Source organism: Meriones unguiculatus, chromosome X, assembly GCF_030254825.1.
Source record: "Meriones unguiculatus strain TT.TT164.6M chromosome X, Bangor_MerUng_6.1, whole genome shotgun sequence".
NCBI lineage: Eukaryota > Metazoa > Chordata > Mammalia > Rodentia > Muridae > Meriones > Meriones unguiculatus.
Window position 1 is genome coordinate 130834163 of NC_083369.1, and position 20028 is coordinate 130854190.

Here is a 20028-nt window from a genome sequence, read left to right on the forward strand (position 1 = left end):
TGTGTCCCTACCTCCTACTGCCAGCCACCTGGGCTACAGAGGTCCCTTCATGAACTATATTCGGGTTTCTTGATGACCACGTGTAGAAGTCAAATTGACCATGATATAGCTTGTGAGAGGCCCAGGATACATTTTGTTCAATTTTTTACTAGGAGCCATTTGGGAAAGAGACACAATAAAGAACCCTTTGGCTTCATTTGGCAATATACATATAGTTACTTTTTGTATCACTATAGTCAATCCATTTGTGTTCATATGTATTAAATCCTCAGAAATAGACATTTTATTAGTAGCATTTTATATATATGCCAAAATATTAATAATTTAATTAAGTGCTTTATTCTTGTTAGACTCAAAATTACATCTCTTAGCAGCCACAGCAAATTGGATTCTAGGAGAGCCCTTGTTTTTATAAGCCCTGTGAATGAAACTGGAATGATCAAGGGAAAATAACACTAAGGTTATTTGTTCGTTGAACAAAAAAGCTAACATTAAACCATGTGGAAAGAGGCTTTAAAAGGTTTTCCTGCTTAATTCATGATAACATTTTAAACTAGGCTAATAGCCAAGTCTCCATTAAGTGCAGAAATGGTACTTTAAAGACATATACTTCTGGTTCCATTAAAACATGCAACTTGTTTTGAAGTGAAATGTACTAAGTTCACCTGGGCATTTTTTTCAGAGGTGCTTGCTCTATCATTTAACTATAGTTCATATAGCAATCAAAATGCTATGCCTTTCTCTTTGAGGTCTGACTATTACTCTACTCCCACCAGATGTAGCCCATGGCAGCTCAGTATCCAAGTGTACAGGAACAGCATCTGTCTCTGACATGAACACAGTGACTGGCTCGTTGATCACCTCCCCCTGATGGTGAAGCAGCCTGACCAGGCCACAGAGGAAGACTATGAAAGACAGTCCCGGTGAGACCTGATAGGGTAGGGTCAGATGGAAGGGGAGGAGGTCCTCCCCTATCAGTAAACTTGGAGAGGGACATGGGAGGAGATGAGGGAGGGTGGGATTGGGAGGGAATTAGGGAGAGGGCTACAGCTGGGATAAAAAAATGAATAAACTGTAATTAATACAAAAAATAAAAATTAAAACAAAACCTAGAAGCAAAGAGCAGTTGCAGATTATCAGGTGTGGACTTGGAGGATTTCTTATATGAATCAGGAAATACTCAGATATTCTTCAAAAACACACACATATGAAGACTGACAGACACACATAATGTGTAGTCCTGGTTGGGGATAGAAAAAATAAAAAGGACTTTGAAATAAATTATGTGACATGGGTCTGCTAATGTAGGCATATTAATTTAGGAAGACTTGCTCTATTATAGGAGCTCTTAACTTTTCTCCTAGACAATTTTTCATATAAGAAAGCCCAATCAGACTTATTTAGAGATTTCCAGTATTTCTGGGAAAAAGAAAAAAAAAAGCATTTTATTGTGGAGTCTACAATTTTACAAAAAAGATTTCTTTTTGTAGGTGTATGCATCTGTGTGCAAGTGCCCATAGAGTCCTGAAGAGGGCGTTGTATGTTTTAGAGATGGATTTACATGTAGTTGTGAGCCATCATGTGGAATCTGGGAACTGGATTTGAGTTATGAAAGAGTAGTCCAACTCTTAACCACTGAGCCATCTCTCCTGCTCCCCCCAATTTAGAGTTTTTAATACCTGAAGTACATCACTGTGTTTGCAAATAGTAATAACTGAATACAAACTAAGCAGAAAATACATGAAGTCATTCTGTCTTGATATTTACTCTTCCTTTACTCTCATTCAAAATATGGAGCCACCAGGAGTGGGTTTTTATTTCTCTCTGGTATGGTAGGCTTCTGTTAGGGCTGAGCTTATTGTTTCTAAGCTAGAATTTTGATGTGGCCTCTATAGTGTCTTGATGCTTTTCCCAAAGACTCTCACAAGCTTCACAAAGTAGTGCTCTCTAAGCTCATACTATAGGGTCTTGTCTTGAGGTCTTTGTAAGATTCTAGGAAGGAGCTCTGAATACTATTTTCTTCTTAAAAATGTAGCTATTGTGGAATAAAAATTCATCAAATTTCTACTGAACAAAGTTGTCATGTGTGTGTCAATGAAGTATTGGGTGCATAAGCCTATCTGAGTTCAAATCTTGGTGTTTTTGTGTGTGTGTATGTGAGAGAGAGACAGAGACAGAGAAACCTGCAAAGGTCGAAGCTAATTAACTTGATAATAGGATTTTCTTTTAATGACAAAAATATTACCTAAGACTTGCTGTGTTATGGCCAGGGACAACTGGTATTATGTTTTAATCCAAGCCATGTGTTCCACTAGGATATTAGCATTAGTTGTCTCTGCCTCCTCATTAAACACAGGGTCAAATGTTGTTGAGTTTTCCTCTTTACTCCCAACTATTCCATTTAGAGCCCTATTGTCCCACCTGTGAAAGAAGCTTACTACCACAAGCTTCTACTTGTCCTATACACTTTATTTTTTTCTACTATTATTGGCTTTGACTAACGTTTAAACCCCAATATTCTAAAACACTTAATGGTTTGCTTGACTACTTAGTTGGCTCACGTGACTCTCTGTCCCATATTTCCTTCCTCTTTTTTGACCTTTGTCTGTAACCACCATTGTCATCCACTCCCCTTTTCCCACTCTGGAAATTGTTTTCCCCAGAATTTATATTTCATTTCTATCTTCAGCTCTCAATTATCCTCCAAACACCAATGACTTCTTGTTCCTTTACACCTCTATATTCCAAAGGCATGTGTCACTCCCAGCCTTTCCTTACTAGACTTTACTTGGATTGGCAGAGACATCTGTTTTTCATGGGGCAAATAAGACTTCTAAAAGCCATACATTAATACTTCTCTACTTTTTCTATCTCATTTCTACTTCATCATCATCTTGCTATACCACCCTCATGCTATCATTTGATTTTATCTCCTTCTTTCTACCTCCACCACAATTCTCAGTCCATGGTACCATTGCTTTGCTCCCAGATTTGTAAAAAGCTTTCAAACTGCCCTTCCTTCTTTGCTTTGTGCTGTTGTCTGCTCCACCCTCATGTCATACAATGTAGCATGATAGTCTAATTTAATTTAAAACACCACTCAAGAAGTCATTCATTCTTTAGTATGTTTTGATGATGTCTCAATGCCGTTATTATGTAGACCAAAAATTGTGCTTTGGGCTACAAAATTCTCTGCGAGCAAGACCCACACCTTTCCTACCTTTCTCTAGGACTACATACAGCATGGTTAGTCTCTTCTCTAGTATTAGCTTGTGTGTATAGGTGTGCGTGTGTGTGTGTGTGTGTCTATGTATGTTTTGTGTCCATGTTCTTGGGGTTGGGATTTGCACATGCATACAAGGAAGGCAGAAAGCTTTTGTTTCCCTCCTTAGGTCCTTACCACTTTTCATTTGAGATAGGATGTATCACAGGCCTGGAACTTTGTCAAGTTTTCCAAATGAGGTGGGCAGTAAGCATCTAGGGATCCACTGTCTCCTCCTCCCATTTCATCCTTTCTGGGTTACAGGCATACACCACCAAATTTGGCTTTTTTTTTTTAATGTGGGTTTGATATTCTGATTTAGATTCTCACACTTTTGTAACAACCGACTTACCTACTGAGTGATGTCCTTAGGCCATAAGGATGGCTTTTAATGACAGTATTGAAACAATTTCCTTGGAGAATTTCTACATATAATTAATTCTTAATTTTTTAGTACTACTTAATTTGAAACAAAAATAGAAGTTGCAGAAAGGTCTTTTATGTTTTACTTCATAGTTCCTGTATAGTGACCTAGACTGTGACACAATAGTATTTTTTGTACAAAATAAAGGAGCACCACAATTGATGCTCTTTCACTGTCCTGTGGAACAGTTATGCCAACATAATACCTAGGCCTTATGTACCTTGATTAGGGAAGCCCAGGAACTGGATCAAACCAGTTTTTTTAAATATGTATTTTTTTTATTTAGCTTTTCCTCAATATCTGTTTTTTTTCTTTATTAATTACACTTTATTCACTTTGTATCCCCCCTGTGTTTCCCTTCCTCCTCCTGTCTCAATCCTTCCATTCCTCCACCCTCTGCATGCATGCCCCTCCCCAAGTCCACTGATAGGGGAGGTCTCCTTTTCCTTCCTTCTAATCCTAGTCAATTAGGTCTCATCAGGAGTGGCTGCATTGTCTTCTTCTGTGGCCTGGTAATGCTGATTCCCCCTCAGGGGGAGGTAATTAAAGAGCAGGCCAATCAGTCCATGTCAGAGACAGTCCTTGTTCCTATTACAATGGAACCCACTTGGATACTGAACTGCCATGGGCTACATCTGTGCAGGGGTCTTAGGTTATCTCCATGCATAGTCCTTGGTTGGAGTATGAGTCTCAGGAAAGACCCCTGTGCTCAAATTTTTTGGTTCTTTTGCTCTCCTTGTGGAGTTCCTGTCCTATCCAGATCTTACTGTATCCCACTTCTTTCATAATATTCCCTGCACTCTGCCCAAAGGTTGACCATAAGTCTCAGCATCTGCATTGATAGTGTTTTTTTTTGTTGTTGTTTTTGTTTTTGTTTTTTACAAGAGAACTGTCTGAATTTCTGAAAGTTACTTCTGTTTGCCAAATAATTAAAAACTACAGAAAATTAAGGACTTCGAAATCTTCTGTATGAAATTTTATCTTGCAAACCAAAGGCAATTTTGAATTTGTTTCCATATAAACCCCCACAGAAAGATGGGTACTGTTTAAGTGACAGCATAGATGCCAGGATGCCATATGTTCTGTTATATATTTTTATATCCATCAGTTAAATATCATGCAGGACATAATTCATGCTGATGGAATCAATTAATATAGTAACATATCAAATATTTTTGAATCACTTTCTTTTAAAATTGTGAGCAAACCATCCATTTTGGTGGCCTAATCCAAGAGGTCATTCAGAGTTTCCTGTTTTCCTAATTTCCCTCTTGGATTTCAGTAATAATAATTTTCACATGTGCATTTGTTATGAACTCAAACACTAATATTCAAAGGGAAGGAAAATATGAAGGGATTACAAATGTACCACATTAGCACACAGCCATTCCCTGGTTCTCGTTCCCAAGATAGCTAAGCAATGGCTCCCAATGTTGACATGGACAAGGTTTTATGTTTTGAAGAGCTGTCTTGGAGTAAGTCTTCCAGTTAAGCCTAGGATACCTTGTTTTAAAGCACCAAGGCTGAAAGACACACATGGTTTGTACTCACTTATAAGTAGATAGTAAACATATAGTACAGGATATCCATACTACAACCCACAGACCCAAAGGAGGTAAGTGACAAGGAAGGCCCAAGGGAGGGTGCCAAAATGTCACTCAGAAGGGGAAATAGAATAGACAGCAGAAGTGGAAGAAGAGAGGGAACTGGGAAGGAGGTGGAATTGGTAGGGAGAAAAGAGTGGGGATCAGATGTGGAGAGAACAGAGGTGGGAGGTGAGAGGGCTAGGAACAAGAAGCAAAACACAAGAGGACATCTGTTTGTCAAGCTGAAGGCTTATGACAGAGTAGGCTCCTGGGAAGATATGATTGTAACTCTAGTTGAGATTCCTAACAGGGAGCAGGGAACATAAAGACTGAAGTGGCCACGTCCTATCCAGGCAAGGCTAGTGGAAGGAGGGGAACAACAACCTGACAAAACCTTTGATCCAAAAATCACCCTGCCTACAAGAAGTACAAAGACAAAGAGACAACAAAGATTGAGAGAATGTCCAACCAATAATTGGCCCAACCTGAGACCCACCCCATGGTAGACAGCCAACCCGAGACTATTAATGATGCTCTGCGTGCAGACAGGAGCCTAACTTGATTGTCATCTGGGATGCTTCCACCAGCAGCTGATAGAGACAGATGCTAGGACTTGCAGCCAAGCATGGGAAAGAGCTCTGGAGGGTCTTGTGGAAGTATTGGGAGAAAGATGGAAGGAACTGGAGGGGATAGAAACCTCACAAGAAGACCAACAGAGACAATTAACCCAGTTCCATTGGTTATAGAGACTGAGACATCAACCAAGAAGCATGCATGACCTGGTTCTAAGCCCCCTGCACATATGTGGCCAATGGGCAGCTTGGTCTTCATATGGTGCACCTGGTGAGTGGAGGGGTGGGGCTCTTTCTAACATGTACTTTATTGTCTATTTTTGGATCACTTTCCCCTGGCAGGGCTGCCTTGCGTGGCCTCAGGAGATGAGGATATGCTCAGTTTTGATGTGACTTTATGTGCTAGGGAGGGTTGTGGGAGGTGGGAGGAGGCTCCTCGTTTCTGGGGAGAAGGAGCAGGAAAAGGGAATGGAGGGGGTGGGGTACTGGGAGGAAAGGAGGTAGGGGGCACTCTTGGGATGTAAAGTAAATAAACTGAAAAAAAAATACATCAAGTCTAATTCATAAAGATCAAACTTCATACAGTGAAGCTTGATACTCCTCTCCTTAGATAAATGAATGATGTGCCCTTTCTGTGGAACCATCAAAAGGTTTCCCCACTCAGCTTCCTGTATGCCAATATATAATACTCTCAAGCTTTTACTGAGTCTACATTAGTATGGTTTTGGTCAGAAAAAATGTCTAATGTCCTACTGGACATTAATCAAGTACTTACTTCCTGACCCTTACTTCCCTATTCACTCATCTTCTTTCTGTCTGCTTTATGTGTGTGTGTGCATGCAATATGAGTGCACACACACACCAATTTAGAGAATGAAGCCATCAATCTCTGTCTTCCAAAAAAACCAAACAAAAACAAAAACAACAACAACAAAAAAAAAAACCTCATTCTTCTTAGTGTAGTCTGAATGGATATTCTCGAAAGAACCACTAACATCTTCATTGTTTTTCAAACCCAGCATCAATATCATTATCCTAGAATAAAGTAACTTCAAGAAATAATAAATTGCTCATATAGCTGTTTTCAATTTTCAATGTTTCAGTTATCCACAGTAAACTGCCGTAAAATTAAGTGGAAAATGATCAAATAAAAAGTCGTATGTTTTAAGGTTTCTATCACAGTTTATTGTAATGATTGGTTCATTCTTGGTTATTTTTGTTAATCTTCTACTGTGCCTTATTCATTCATTAAACTTTAGCATAGGTATGCACGTATACACAGGGAAGTATACTGCACATTGCTTTACGCCACAATTTGTGTCATTGATGGAATGTCTTTAGAATGTATCTCCCATGGATGAGGGGGGCACGGTTATTGTAGTTAAGTTCTCAAGCCTAAATGAATCATCTATATTAGCCCCTCTAAAGCTGAGGGTACATTGAGGAAAATGGAGTAGAAACAGTGTAAGATACAGAGGCTGCGGAATAATGTTTTGAGATGCATATGACATGATCATTGCACTCATGAATACATATCATCTGCGCTTACAGGCATAAGATTTATACATATAAAAGACATGAAGGAAAGAAGTGTACTAGTTAGGAAGAAGAATGGATCAGCAGGAGGGGAGGAGAGAAGGTAAGGGGGTGAATATGATCACAATATAATATACTATAATATATTTGCAAAATTGTCAAAGATAAAACAAAAAATAAGGGCAGTAATACAACAAACTTATACATATAGTAACATTTATCAGACAGTGAATGTGCAGGTAGCCCATTCTTTGTCTTCATTATTCTAGTAGCAAATCCTACTGAGTATTCTGGTGAATATGATCACAGTTCTCATGTTAGATTATACATTGTAAGTTTGCAAAAAGAAAAAAATGCTCATGCCTGAGATACCCTTGAATATCAATGCACCCAGATTCACTTCAGTAAATATATAGACATTAAGTCTTCTTTTATTTGTATTTCAGGGGGTGTTGGCCACAAAACAATAGGTCTTGTGCATTCTAGACAAGAATTCTACTACTGAGCTACATCTGTACCCTTGAGCCTTAATTTAAAGGTTATAGAAATGATTCTAGCTTGCAGCTACAGGTATTGATTACTAACACCTTTTATCTCTTTTTGCCTAGTTGGAGGTACACATTTAAAAGGCTGAGCACGGTCTGGCTACAGGCAATGCTACTGGCAGAGGTCAAGGATGCTGCTAAACATCTCATAATGAACAGTACAACATATGCCCACAAAGTTTTTCCAGTTCACATTGCCACTAGCACCAAGGAAAACAAACCCCACTGCAAGGGAGGCAAAACAGTGATTTTAATTCCTTAAGATTCTTTGTATCCATATGTGTAATAGACTGGTATCTGTGTTGGAGCAAGCCTTATCCAGTGCAATTCATAATGCATATATTGAAAAAAAAATCCACTGCTTTCTAATAAAAGCATAAATGAAGTTACTATATATGAGCACTCCAAAGTGAGACATATGCCTTTTTTCATTCAACATTCATTCATTATGACACATAAAATGAACATGCATTCACACAATTATACCATTTAAAAATCAGTTCATATAAGACTATAAAAAGAAGTCATAAAATATAGACTGTAGTAATGGGGTCCAGGTGACCTTTACAACTAAAGTGTGCAAACTAAAATTGACCACAAATGTCTGTGAAAGAATGGCTCAAGTGTCATTTCCTTAAAAAGCTATGGAAATGAACACAAATCAATATGATGAAAGTCAGTAATTTCCAAAAACTTACGGAGCCCAAACCAAACATTGTGGGATCTAACAAAATTGTTGAGGATGGCCTACATTTTGTAAGTCACGAGATGGAGACTGTTTCTTTTCTGTAGTCATAGCAGGTAAATCCAAGCTCTTTCTTATTTAATTAGTCCTGCTTAATTGTCTGCATTTGCCAAACAGCTGGTTATTATTATGCATGCTGTCCATGGCTACTCAACCAAGGTCTTCTTTTAGGCATAGCTGATTGGACACAATAATTGGAACCACAACCTTGGCTGTAGTCATCAGCTGCTCAAACCAGCTGAACTCATCAATTCAGCATAGGGATACTCAAACACAGAAAAGCAAACCCAAACTGTTCTCAATAACATTCCATTACAGAAATGTAGTTTACACAGTAGAACCTAACTACATAAATCCATGCAATTCAAAATATCAACCCAATACAAATAGCATGCTCCCTGAAAGATGCGTTGGCTCTAGCTATTTGGTTCTTTACCTTTGTCTTTGTTCTTTTCCTTTCCTAGTGAATCCAGTTTCTTTCTCAAAGATTTCTTTCTCTTTTGTCCATCTGTGAATATTAAAAGAATAAGAGTTTTTTAAAAAATAAATATAAAATTATTTTCACATTACAAACAATTACAGTTGATGTCTTCCTTCACTTATGTAATTCAACACTGTAAATAGAGAACTAGCCTTGAAAATACCTGAAAAATCCCCAGTTTGTAGCATATGTAACCAACCATGAAATATGCTCTGAAATGTTCTTTCAATCATGGGAAGAACTAGAAACAGCCCTCTTTCATATGTAATTCAGCTTTAACAGCCAGATGTATTTGTTTTTACTGTCACAAAAGGCTTCTCAATCCTTCATGTTTATGCAAGTCACACTTCATCTTGAACAAAATCTCCATCACAGAATCAACTGTACACACATATAGCTTTGACATTCATAAGCTTCTACAGTGTAACTGGAAAAGGAAATGGATTTTGGTGTCCATTGAACTCAGGACTTACTATTATCATACCACTTACAACATGAAGAACTTTGGATAAGTCTTGGTGCTTTTACCTAAAGAATGGAGCCTGATGCATGCCCATAAATTCAGATCTACTTTCTGCCTAGGGCTTGCATGTTATTCTACAGTATGCTTGTCCAATAATTTAATTATTCATACTTAGATGTTGGAGTTGTTTCAAATGTGTCACTGTAAGTAGGGGAATATTCCCTTTTTGCATGTGATACATCTAATGAACACACTTAATGATCTGCTTAACAAACCAAATAGTAAAATGTCATTTATATTGGTTGGCATCTGCAATTGAATTCCAGGAATGTCATCATAAAATATTGGCATTTATCACTGCCAGGATATGTTTTGGGATTATTAAGCTTAACATGGAGGGGGTGTGGATCAGGCGTCCACACTGGGCTACAATAAGAAAGAAGTAGTTCAAACCAAAGGGAACTATTTTAAAAGTGGATTAAGAATTCTTGCAGGGCATACTAAAACATGTAGTAAAAAAGAGATATCACCCAATAATTTTACAAAACAAGGCTCTGATAACAACAAATGTCAGAATAAGCACTCTGAATGTAACAAGCATTCCTCGGATCCTCTTGGGGTTGCAGATGTTCCCAGCTCCTCCTCCTCTTCCTCTGTGAATTTTTAGACGTGAAGGAATAATATCCTTCCAAAATCTCCCCCAAAATATTTTATTCCCACAAAATGAAAATAGTAAGATTTTTCACCTTTAAAGTCATGAGATTTGTAAAAGCAGGGAAAACATGTAAATCAGCTGGTGTTAAATCAGTACAGTGGTCAAGATCCATTAATCTCTTTCTTCTCTGATATGGTCACATCTTAAACATCTAAGAGGTGATCTAACTACTAGGAACTGTCATGACTTATTATATAAACACAGATGATAAAACATATTAACTGCACAAGATTCTCATCTGTTCTCCAAATAAGACTGAGGGTGGTTTTACTTTTTAATACTTTTGTTATTGCTAGTTCAACTCACCAAATGTGTTTGGTCTAGTAATTAAATTTCCTACTAGAATTCTTCTATTTCCTCAATTTGCATACTTGACTGAACAGAGTAACTAAACCCTACATCTATTGAAGCCTAAGAAATTTTTCTGTGGTATTAAGGATGGAACCCAGAACCTTGTACACTGCAACCAAATGTTCTATCACTGAGCCCAGGATGAGAAGCCACAAGTTTTTCTCTTTATTTTTATTTTAATTTTTATAATTTTAGGTTAATATATAAACTAATAGATTTCACTGTGATTTTTTCCTTCTTTCCTTCCTTCCTTCCTTCCTTCCTTCCTTCCTTCCTTCCTTCCTTCCTTCCTTCCTTCCCACCCTCTCTCCTTCTTTCTTTCCTTTCTTATATGAATTATTCACTTTATACCCCCAACTGTAGACCCCTCCCTTATCTCTTCCCAGTCCCACCCTTCCTCCCTCTTCTTCCCTATCCCGCTCCCCTAGCCTACAGAAATAGGGAGCCCTTCTCCCTTACCATCTGACCCTAATCTATCAACTCTCATTAAGACTGCCTGCACCTTCTTTCTATGTGGCCTGGCAAGCCACTGCTCTTCTTACTGGGGAATCCACAAGGAAACTGAACTGTCTATGGGGTACATCTTAGAAGGGGGCCTAGGTCTTCCCCATACATGGTTGGTTGGTGCATCAGTCTTTTCAGGATTCCCTGAACCCCAGATTTGTTGGCTCTGTTGGTCTTCTTGTGGAACTCCTGTCCCCTTCAGGTCCTTCTATCCCCACAATTTTCCATAAGACTCCCTGCACTCTGCCCAAATTTTGGTTATGAGTCTTAGCAACTGATTTAATCTCTGCTGGGTGGAATCTTTCCAAGGACATCATTCCTAGGCTCCCATCCTGTTCCCGCTCTCTTCAACAAGTACATGTGTGTGGTGTCTAGTCTATTTTCCCTCCTGAATGAGAAATAAGCATCCTCTCTAGGGCCCTCCTTGCTATTTAGCTCTTTTACGTCTGTGGATTGTAGTATGGTTATCCTTTATTATATGGATAATATTAACTTATAAATGAGTATATACCGTGCATGTCTTTCTGGTTCTGGGTTACCTTATTCTGTCGATTTCTCAGGAAATTAGGAATAGCACTATTTCAAGACCCAGCTATACCACTCCTGGACATATACCCAAAAGATACTCCACCATACAACAAAGATATTTTGCTATGAACTATGTTTGTAGCAGCTTTATTCATAATAGCCAGAATCTGAAGACAACCCAGATATCCTCCAACTGAAGAATAGACACAGAAATTGTGCTACATTTACACAATGGAATGTTACTCAGCTATTAAAAACGAGGAAATCATGACATTTGCAGGCAAACGGATGAAACTAGAAAAGATCATCCTGAGTGAGATAACCCAGAACAAGAAAGACACTGTGATGTTTTTATATATATGTTTCATTATACTTTATTTTCAATTATTCTCCTCTCCCACTGATCTATCACATGCACACAACCCTTCTGGCTGATTGTCTTCCTTTCTCATTTTGGGCATCCATAATCTGGTCTTAAGTGTATTCCTCAAGATAGGCCTTACCTGGAAAGCACAGAAATTTAACTTTAATCCAAGCCACACTACCTATCAGTTCTCTGGTTTAGGGAGGTTTATGCTTTGAAATTTGAATTTTCACTCCTGACAACTATGAAACAAATAGGTTTCCCGTGGGTTGCATGTTGATGCATATGAGATTATATTACAAAATATAAATTTTAGTGTCACATCAACAATGACTTATGGTATTCACCACAACTATTTAGAGATTAAGATTGTTGTGTACTTTCCTCTCTCTCTCTCTCTCTCTGTCTCTCTGCATTCCTTCTTTACTTCATCCTTTCCTACCTCCCACCCTTTATCTCTAATTTTGTATTATCTTGGAAATATCAAGACGCATGTCTGGTCTCACAGGCACATTCCTCATCTAGGCACTGTATTTTCTTCCCCTACCACCTAGGAACACGTGGAGAGTAATAGCTTTGATAGTAGACAGTTCTGTATATGGGTTCTGAATTTACCAATTCCCGCAGACTACTTAATCTCTTCAAACCTCAGTCTCCTCATCTATACAGTTGGAGACATCAAGAACTGTTGTTTGGATAGGATAATGTTGAAGATTCCGTGTGCTTAGATTATAGCATGTGTTTAGTAAGTACTGATCATTCATGGATCTATGTACAGAGTAGAGTAGAGGCAGTAATGAAATATATACACTGTATATATGCCTAATATCTACCTGAAGAAGATCTATGTGTTAGGATTTTGGAACTAAACCTGCTCCTGGATTGCCTAGCAACTTATGATGTCATCCTGTTGTTGGCCAGACCTGGCCACACCTGGAAAGTGTGGTTACCTTCCCCCTTAAAGGGACCAGCCGGCCATGTGGTCCCTCTCTTCTTCTCTCTTGCCCGTTTCCCCTTCCCTTGGCCTCTCTTGGCCCCCTCCCCTTTCTCTATCGGGGCGCCATCTCCTCTCCTCCATCTCCACCTAATAAACCACTTTCATATAAAATCTGTTGTAATCATCATGATTTAATTCGTCCCCTTACATTTGGTGCTGTGACTCGGATGGGTTCTCCTGGCCTAGCCAAAAATCCTCCTTGGACTCCGATGGCTACAACAGATTCCTCTCTGCTCTATGCCTAAAAATCTTTACCTTTCCTCAACTATCTACTGTGCATGGCACATCTGTCCCGCTGCCTGCAGCTGCAGGGAAAGTGGCCTCCCAGCTGCCTGTGGCGGCCAGTACCTGCAGCTCAAACTTGTTCCATTACTCTGAACTTCTGAGCACTCCCGCTTCTCCAAAATCAACTTGAAAAAGTCGCTTGTGCTCCCTAACCTCAGCCTAAAAACCTTTACTTTCTCTCACTGCTTTTATGCGTGCAGCTGCTCAGAGCAGAGCCCCGGAGACTCATGCCAGGCTAAAATCAGCTTGGGAAAATCTGGCACGCTGTTTTTAGGTAAGAAATCGCTGGGAACCCTGTACACAGATTTGCACGCATAACTGCCTGAGCCTGATTTTGAATCTCCCGCCAAGACGCTTGCCGCCATGTTGGTTTTGGGAGGAAGTGGGCAGAGCCACAGCTTCACTATCAACTCCAAGTGGCTTTGCAGCTATTTTGACTCGGGACAATTTGGCTCCGTCTTGCAATGCGCTCCCCCCCTCCCACTTCTGCACAACTCCAAGCCGCCACACGTGAGTACTCCCACTCCTGTGTCTTTCAATATTCTGACTACTCTAAGTGTTATTTCCAAATTTTAAAAACTCTTTTCTTTCTGATTTCTGCGCTGTTAAAAAAATAGATATATAAGTTTTAAATGCTTTAAATTCTTAATCTAATGATTTATATAATTTTCCTCACTGGGTTTACAAGACTGCCTTAATCAAAACTGTTTTTTATCTTCTTTTTAATTTTTTTAACTTTTATTAATTATGCTTTATTTACTTTGTATCCCCCCCATAAACCCCTCTTCCCTCTCCTCCTAATCCCACCCTCCCTCTCCCTTCTTCACGAATGCCCCTCCCCAAGTCCACTGATAGGGGAGGTTCTCCTCTCCTCCTTCTGATCTTAGTCTATCAGATCTCACCAGGAGTGGCTGCATTGTCATCTTCTGTGGCCTGGTAAGGCTGCTCCCCCCTCAGGGGGAGGTGATCAAAGAGCAGGCCAATCAGTTCATGTTAGAGGCAGTCCCTGTTCCCATTACTATGGAATCCACTTGGATACTGAATTGCCATGGGCTACATCTGTGCAGGGGTCTTAGGTTATCTCCATGCACAGTACTTGGTTGGAGTATGAGTCTCAGAAAAGACCCCTGTGCTCAGATTTTTTCGTTCTATTGCTCTTCTTGTGAAGCTCCTGTCCTCTCCAGATCTTGTTTCCCACTTCTTTCATAAGATTCCATGCACCAGAACAACAATGAGCGTCATTTTAAATTGGTATGGGTTTTTATAAAAATTCAAAGTTACATTTTACTATCTATAATTCAACGCTGCTTCAAAATAAATTTTATATGATAATAAAATTTCAAAGTTATAAATATCTATTCAAATTAAGTTGGTTTAAAATGTACATCTAAATGCTTATGTCTTTCCAATTCCTGGATTAATAAATGCTGTTGCTGTTTCTTCTGCCATATGCTGCCTATGATCGGGATTCACCATTGGGCCTTTTGGGTAATGGTTTGCTATAATAAATTCAAATGTAATTTGAAAATTGCTTTATACTGTTCTATTATATTGTTGGTTTTAAAACTCATAACTCGGGTTGGTTACCACATACGACATTTTACCAATATTCTAAATTAAGATCTATTAATTTGAGAGGATTTATTTATGTTAAACTTGGTCATTATGCTATATCTCTACTATCAAAAGGTTAAAATATGCTTGGTCTTATTTTCTAAAAATAGTATTGTTATTAATCTATAGTATAGCCTTAGACTTCTATAAACTATAAACTTTTTATATACTAAGTCCTACAGAAAACTCTTGTGCTCTCACTTTAATGGTCTATATTTTTGACCTTTAAGACTCCAACTTAACAGGGACAAAACATAAAGTCCTAATATTTAATGATTAACGGATGCAACTTAATAGTTAGTCACCTCATAGATGTCCAAATATATATATATATATTTTCTACAGAAGCAAACATGGTCTCACTGCAATCTTTAATAAACAGCTGAGGATGGTCACTGAGTCACCTTACAAGAGTTGGTAAAAATAATAAAAATAATAGCCTTCCTGACAGGCTCATCCAGAGCAATAACTATGCTCCAGACCTTGGCTGCTGCTCTGAGGCTGTTGGCATTCCCACACAAAAAAGCAAGAGGTTTGCCGTGCCCCATTCCACTGGGTATAGCCAAAAGTCAGTTCTGCCAGGTGACTGTTTCAAATGCAGCTGAAGGGGACATTGGTCCCACTGCTGCCTCAACAAGCTACACACTGCCTGCTAGCACACTGGCCTCTGGACATCAAAATGCTCCCAAGCAGGCTTGTCCTCTGTGCCCAGCCATCGAGGTTCAACCATAGACACTTCCAGCCTTATAGCTCCTTGGCCTGGCAGAAGACAAATAAATGGCTCCTTGATTCAGCAACCTCTACCACCCTCGCCCAGCCCAAAGTAACATCGCAGGTCTATTTTGGCCTCACATTGTGGTCCCAAGGGCATGTTGCCAACTTCTGTCTTGGGAAACCTCAGATGCCTTCTCAGTTCTCTTCCTATGCAGGAGACCAGACCTTATGCCTAATTCCTAAGGATGCTACTGTCAGGCTTAAACACAATATGCCTTGTTGCCAGACTCAAGAAACAGGCCGAAATGTAACCTTTTACCACCCCTTTATTTAGCTGAAGGACAATAAATGTTCATAGCAGTCTCACCTATATTTCATGGTAAATAACTAGATTCAAAGCCACCCCCCCCTAAAAAATATTGTTTGAGAATCTTAAAAAGCTTCTTAAGATTGGTAAATACCAGTTATACATGTTTGAGAGTCTAAAAGCGTCTTAAGGTTGATAAATGCAAGTTACAAATGTTTGAGGGTCTAAGAAAATGTTTTAAGGTTGGTAAATGCAAGTTATAAAGGTTACAAGGTGTAAGGTAATTTAAGGTATCCTAAATAGGTAAAAAATACTTAATAATATTTCCTCCTGTTCCTGTGCTACTGTTATATTGATTGTCCAGAACTTTGACCTTTATCAATAGAGCTCTAATTTATTAATATAACTCTAATACAAAAACATTCCATTAAACCACCCACTATTATGGTTCCAAGCTCAAGCTTTTAAATCTCCACAATGTATGCTTATACTAAAAGTTAAGATAAAGTGAGTTTTCCTTCTATTTCACGAAAGGCTTGTGCCTTTTCAGAGCTCACCTTAAAGAATACTGTTAACACAAATCTGTATGTCCATTGTTTTTTCTACAGTGTATATTTCAGTGCATATTACAATTATGATACTAACAAATTAAAGTTTTATCCCCTTTGTAAAACTTAAGAGTAATTCTTGTAAGCTTCAGGTAATCACCTAAACCCACCTCTCAGGTCAACTGGGCTCCAGATAAGTACTACACTTATTGCCTATCTCAGAAGATGGGATGTCTCCTCTTTCCCTGGTTTTGGGACTTCCCTTTCCTGGCTACCATATTGCTATCCACTGCATGCAACACCAGCTAGATTGGTGAGTTCTCCTCATTGACCAGCCACTGGATTGGTGAGTTCACCTCATTTATCAGCATAAAACACCTCTCTTGCTAGACTGTTTGACATCCAGCAAATTCCCACTATCTTTTGAGACAGAGGGAATCCCCCATCTCTAGTCTTCACTAGATATGGTTGACCCTCTGCTAATCTCCATTTAGGGCTTCTTTTCCCTTGGGAGAATGCCTAAACATAGTCCCTGCCCCCCTCCCCATGCTGGCACAGGAAAATCTTAGTGCTAGGTGGACTGTGCTCTCTTAGGCAACTATGCCCCTGGTCTCTGGCCAAAAGCTGATGAGCATTGGACCAGGTAGGACCATCTCTACTGAGTCATACTTTGCCTTTGGGATGCCTCTGGAAGGTCACTGGCTTCTCTGCCTCCCAATGAGAAACGACCAGATGCCCATTCCTCCAGATTCTCCTCTGGGACATCTTCTGGAGAATTTCAGGTTTCGACACTTAGTGCCCACTTTAAGGCTTCTAAGTTTACACACTTCTGTAACCAAACCTCACCTCAATGACAGATCCAGAACAAAGCCTTTTTAATTATTGCCAGTGATTGGGTAAATGAAGGTTCTGTCAGGTAAACGGAGGTTCCCATGTTCAAGTCTCATTGATCCAAACCTTCCACCTCTGTTCACTCTCCCAAATGTTTTAAATATATAGCTAAAGGATTTTCTCCGTAACCTGCTTAATCTTTTGCCTATATATATGTTTCAGTATCCTGCCAGACACAGATGTTTCCTATATCTACAACAGCACCAAAGCAACCACCACAAGTGTTCAACTCTGACCTCACAGACTTCCATCAATCTGGACCTGCAGTTTCCCTCCCAGCTATGGATGTTCTTGCAGACCCTGGACAGTATCAAAACAGGCTGTTCTTCCTGGAGTTGGCCAGCATTTCAGCCTTTTGACCTCCCTATAGCCCCGCCAGTGTCAGCAGGAAGTAGCCAGAAGAGAATCTATGCCCCTTATTCACTTATTAACAAAAAGTTGGAATGGTGTGCTTCAGGACCAGGACAAGCAGCTCCAGGTTCTCCCAGCATTCCTCAGTCCCTACCTGCTGCCTTGCATGGCTTGAAACTCTCTACTGACAACCCTCTACCCTAAATTTTCCAGGGCAGAGGCTTCCCTTCCTCCTCTCCACCATGTAATCTGACCATTTTGTTGCTATTATTTCTTCTCTCTCTCTTAATCCCTTGCGTGAAAACCAAGAGCTGCTTCCAAAAAACCTAAATTTATATACTTTAACTTTCCTTACATGAGAAGTAACCCAAGTTCCTCATTTTTTAATTATAGAAAAAGGGAGGAATGTTAGGATTTTGGAAATAAACCTGCTCCTGGATTGCCTAGCAACTTATCATGTCATCCTGTTGCTGGTCAGATGGCCACACCTGGAAGGTGTGGTTACCTTCCCCCTTAAAGGGACCAGCTGGCTGTGGTCCCTCTCTTGGTATTTCTTGTTGTCTTCCCCTTCTCTTGGCCTCTCTTGGCCCTCTCCCTTTTCTCTGTCAGGGTGTCCCTCTCTCTTTCTCCCCATCATATCCTGCCCTCCCTTCTCTCCCAGTCTACACCTCCAGCTAATAAACCTCTTTCATATAAAAGATCTGTAGTAATCATCATGATTTAATTCACCGCCTTACACTATGATCCTTTGGAACCATAGTTATATATATTTGTGAGCCACAATGTGAGTGTGTGGAACTTAATCTGGGTCCTATGCACTAGCAACAGGTGGTCTGTACTGCTGAGCTGTCTCCAGGGTCCCCTTGGGTATTTGGTAACAGTGCTGAAAACTGACTAACACAAAAGAAGGGGATTATATTACACTTAATGCTCAAATGAAGACAAAGAATTAGTAGGCATCTGTTTCCAGGGCCAAAGCATTCCTTTGATTCTACCACAGACATGGGCAGATACAAAACAGCCATATCCTTCCATCAATATTCATATGAACATCAGTGCACAGTGATTTGAGAACTGATGTAAAATCTTGGTTTTTTTACCCCACACAGATCTGGAGGTTTGGCTTCTCAATAAAGGCAGAAGGAGCTGGAAGCTCTAAGCCTTACATTCCTCATATTCCTCTCAAGTCATCATGGGCACCTGACCCTGAGATATTCTATTCATTTTTTAGTATCTGGCAAATATTGGAATTTGCAAACTCATTTGAGCCTCAAAGAGAGGTTCTGGCTTGTTAAGTACCTTAAAATTATCCTGCCAGATGGTGGTGGCAGTGCTTGCCCTTGATTCCAGCACTTGGGAGACAGAGGCAAGTGAATCTCTGTGAGTTCTAGGCCAGTCTTATCTACAGAGTGAGATCCAGCACAACCATGAATACAGAGGAACCATCTTGAAAAAGCAAGCAGGCAAGCAAGCTAACAAAACAAAACAACACACCCAAAAGCAACCAAACAAGCTGAGAAAAAAATTGGGAGGCTCATTTTGGCACCATCTCCTCTGTTTTTCAGCCACAGTTATCCCACAATCTAGTTGAATTTAAAAAAAAAAGACTCTTAGAGAAAGTAAACCAAAGGAATTCATAGGCAATATGGAGAACTTAGTGAAAAAAGTGAGGAAAAATATAAAAAGAAACTTTTGGATGGTAGAATAAGAACTGGCACTTTAGAAACTACACATAATCTATGCAATGGGTTCCCAGTCTGGACACCAGTCACATATTAGTCCAGGTAATTCTTTATTATGGTCTACTGCCCTATTTATTGTAGGCTACATAGACACATCCTTTGCCTTTATTTACAAGCTGCTAGAGCATTCACTCATATTTTGCCACTGCAAATGATGTTTGGCATGACTAAATATTGACAATGTGTGTGGAACTTAATCTGGGTCCTATGCACTAGCAACAGGTGGTCTGTACTGAAGTCATATCTCTATAGTTGAGAACCACTGCTCTCAACATAGCTCTATGTAGAGAGCACACCAATGGGCACAAGCCATGTGAAACCAAGTCTCCCCTACTGCTTTAGATAGAAAAAGTATCAAAATGTTCACAGGTTATTAAGACTTTAAATACTGGGTTGAAGTTCAGGAAGAAGAACGACTTCCTTCAATTTATGAAGAAAGCAGTCTGCCTAGAGTTAGTGATCCTGGTACCAAATGCTTTAGGTTTTAGAATTAAAATGAGTCC

At 39.5% G+C, this 20028-nt stretch overlaps 1 protein-coding gene across 3 annotated transcripts in view; it reads right to left on the minus strand.

Moving 5' to 3' along the window:
* Arhgap6 (Rho GTPase activating protein 6) overlaps positions 1-20028 on the minus strand; it is a 584642-nt gene that overhangs the window by 55996 nt on the left and 508618 nt on the right. For all 3 annotated transcript variants that reach the window (XM_060375299.1, XM_060375301.1, XM_060375300.1), the window contains one exon: positions 9107-9178. In XM_060375299.1, coding sequence (XP_060231282.1) covers positions 9107-9178 — 72 coding nt within the window. The remainder of the gene's footprint in view (positions 1-9106; positions 9179-20028) is intronic.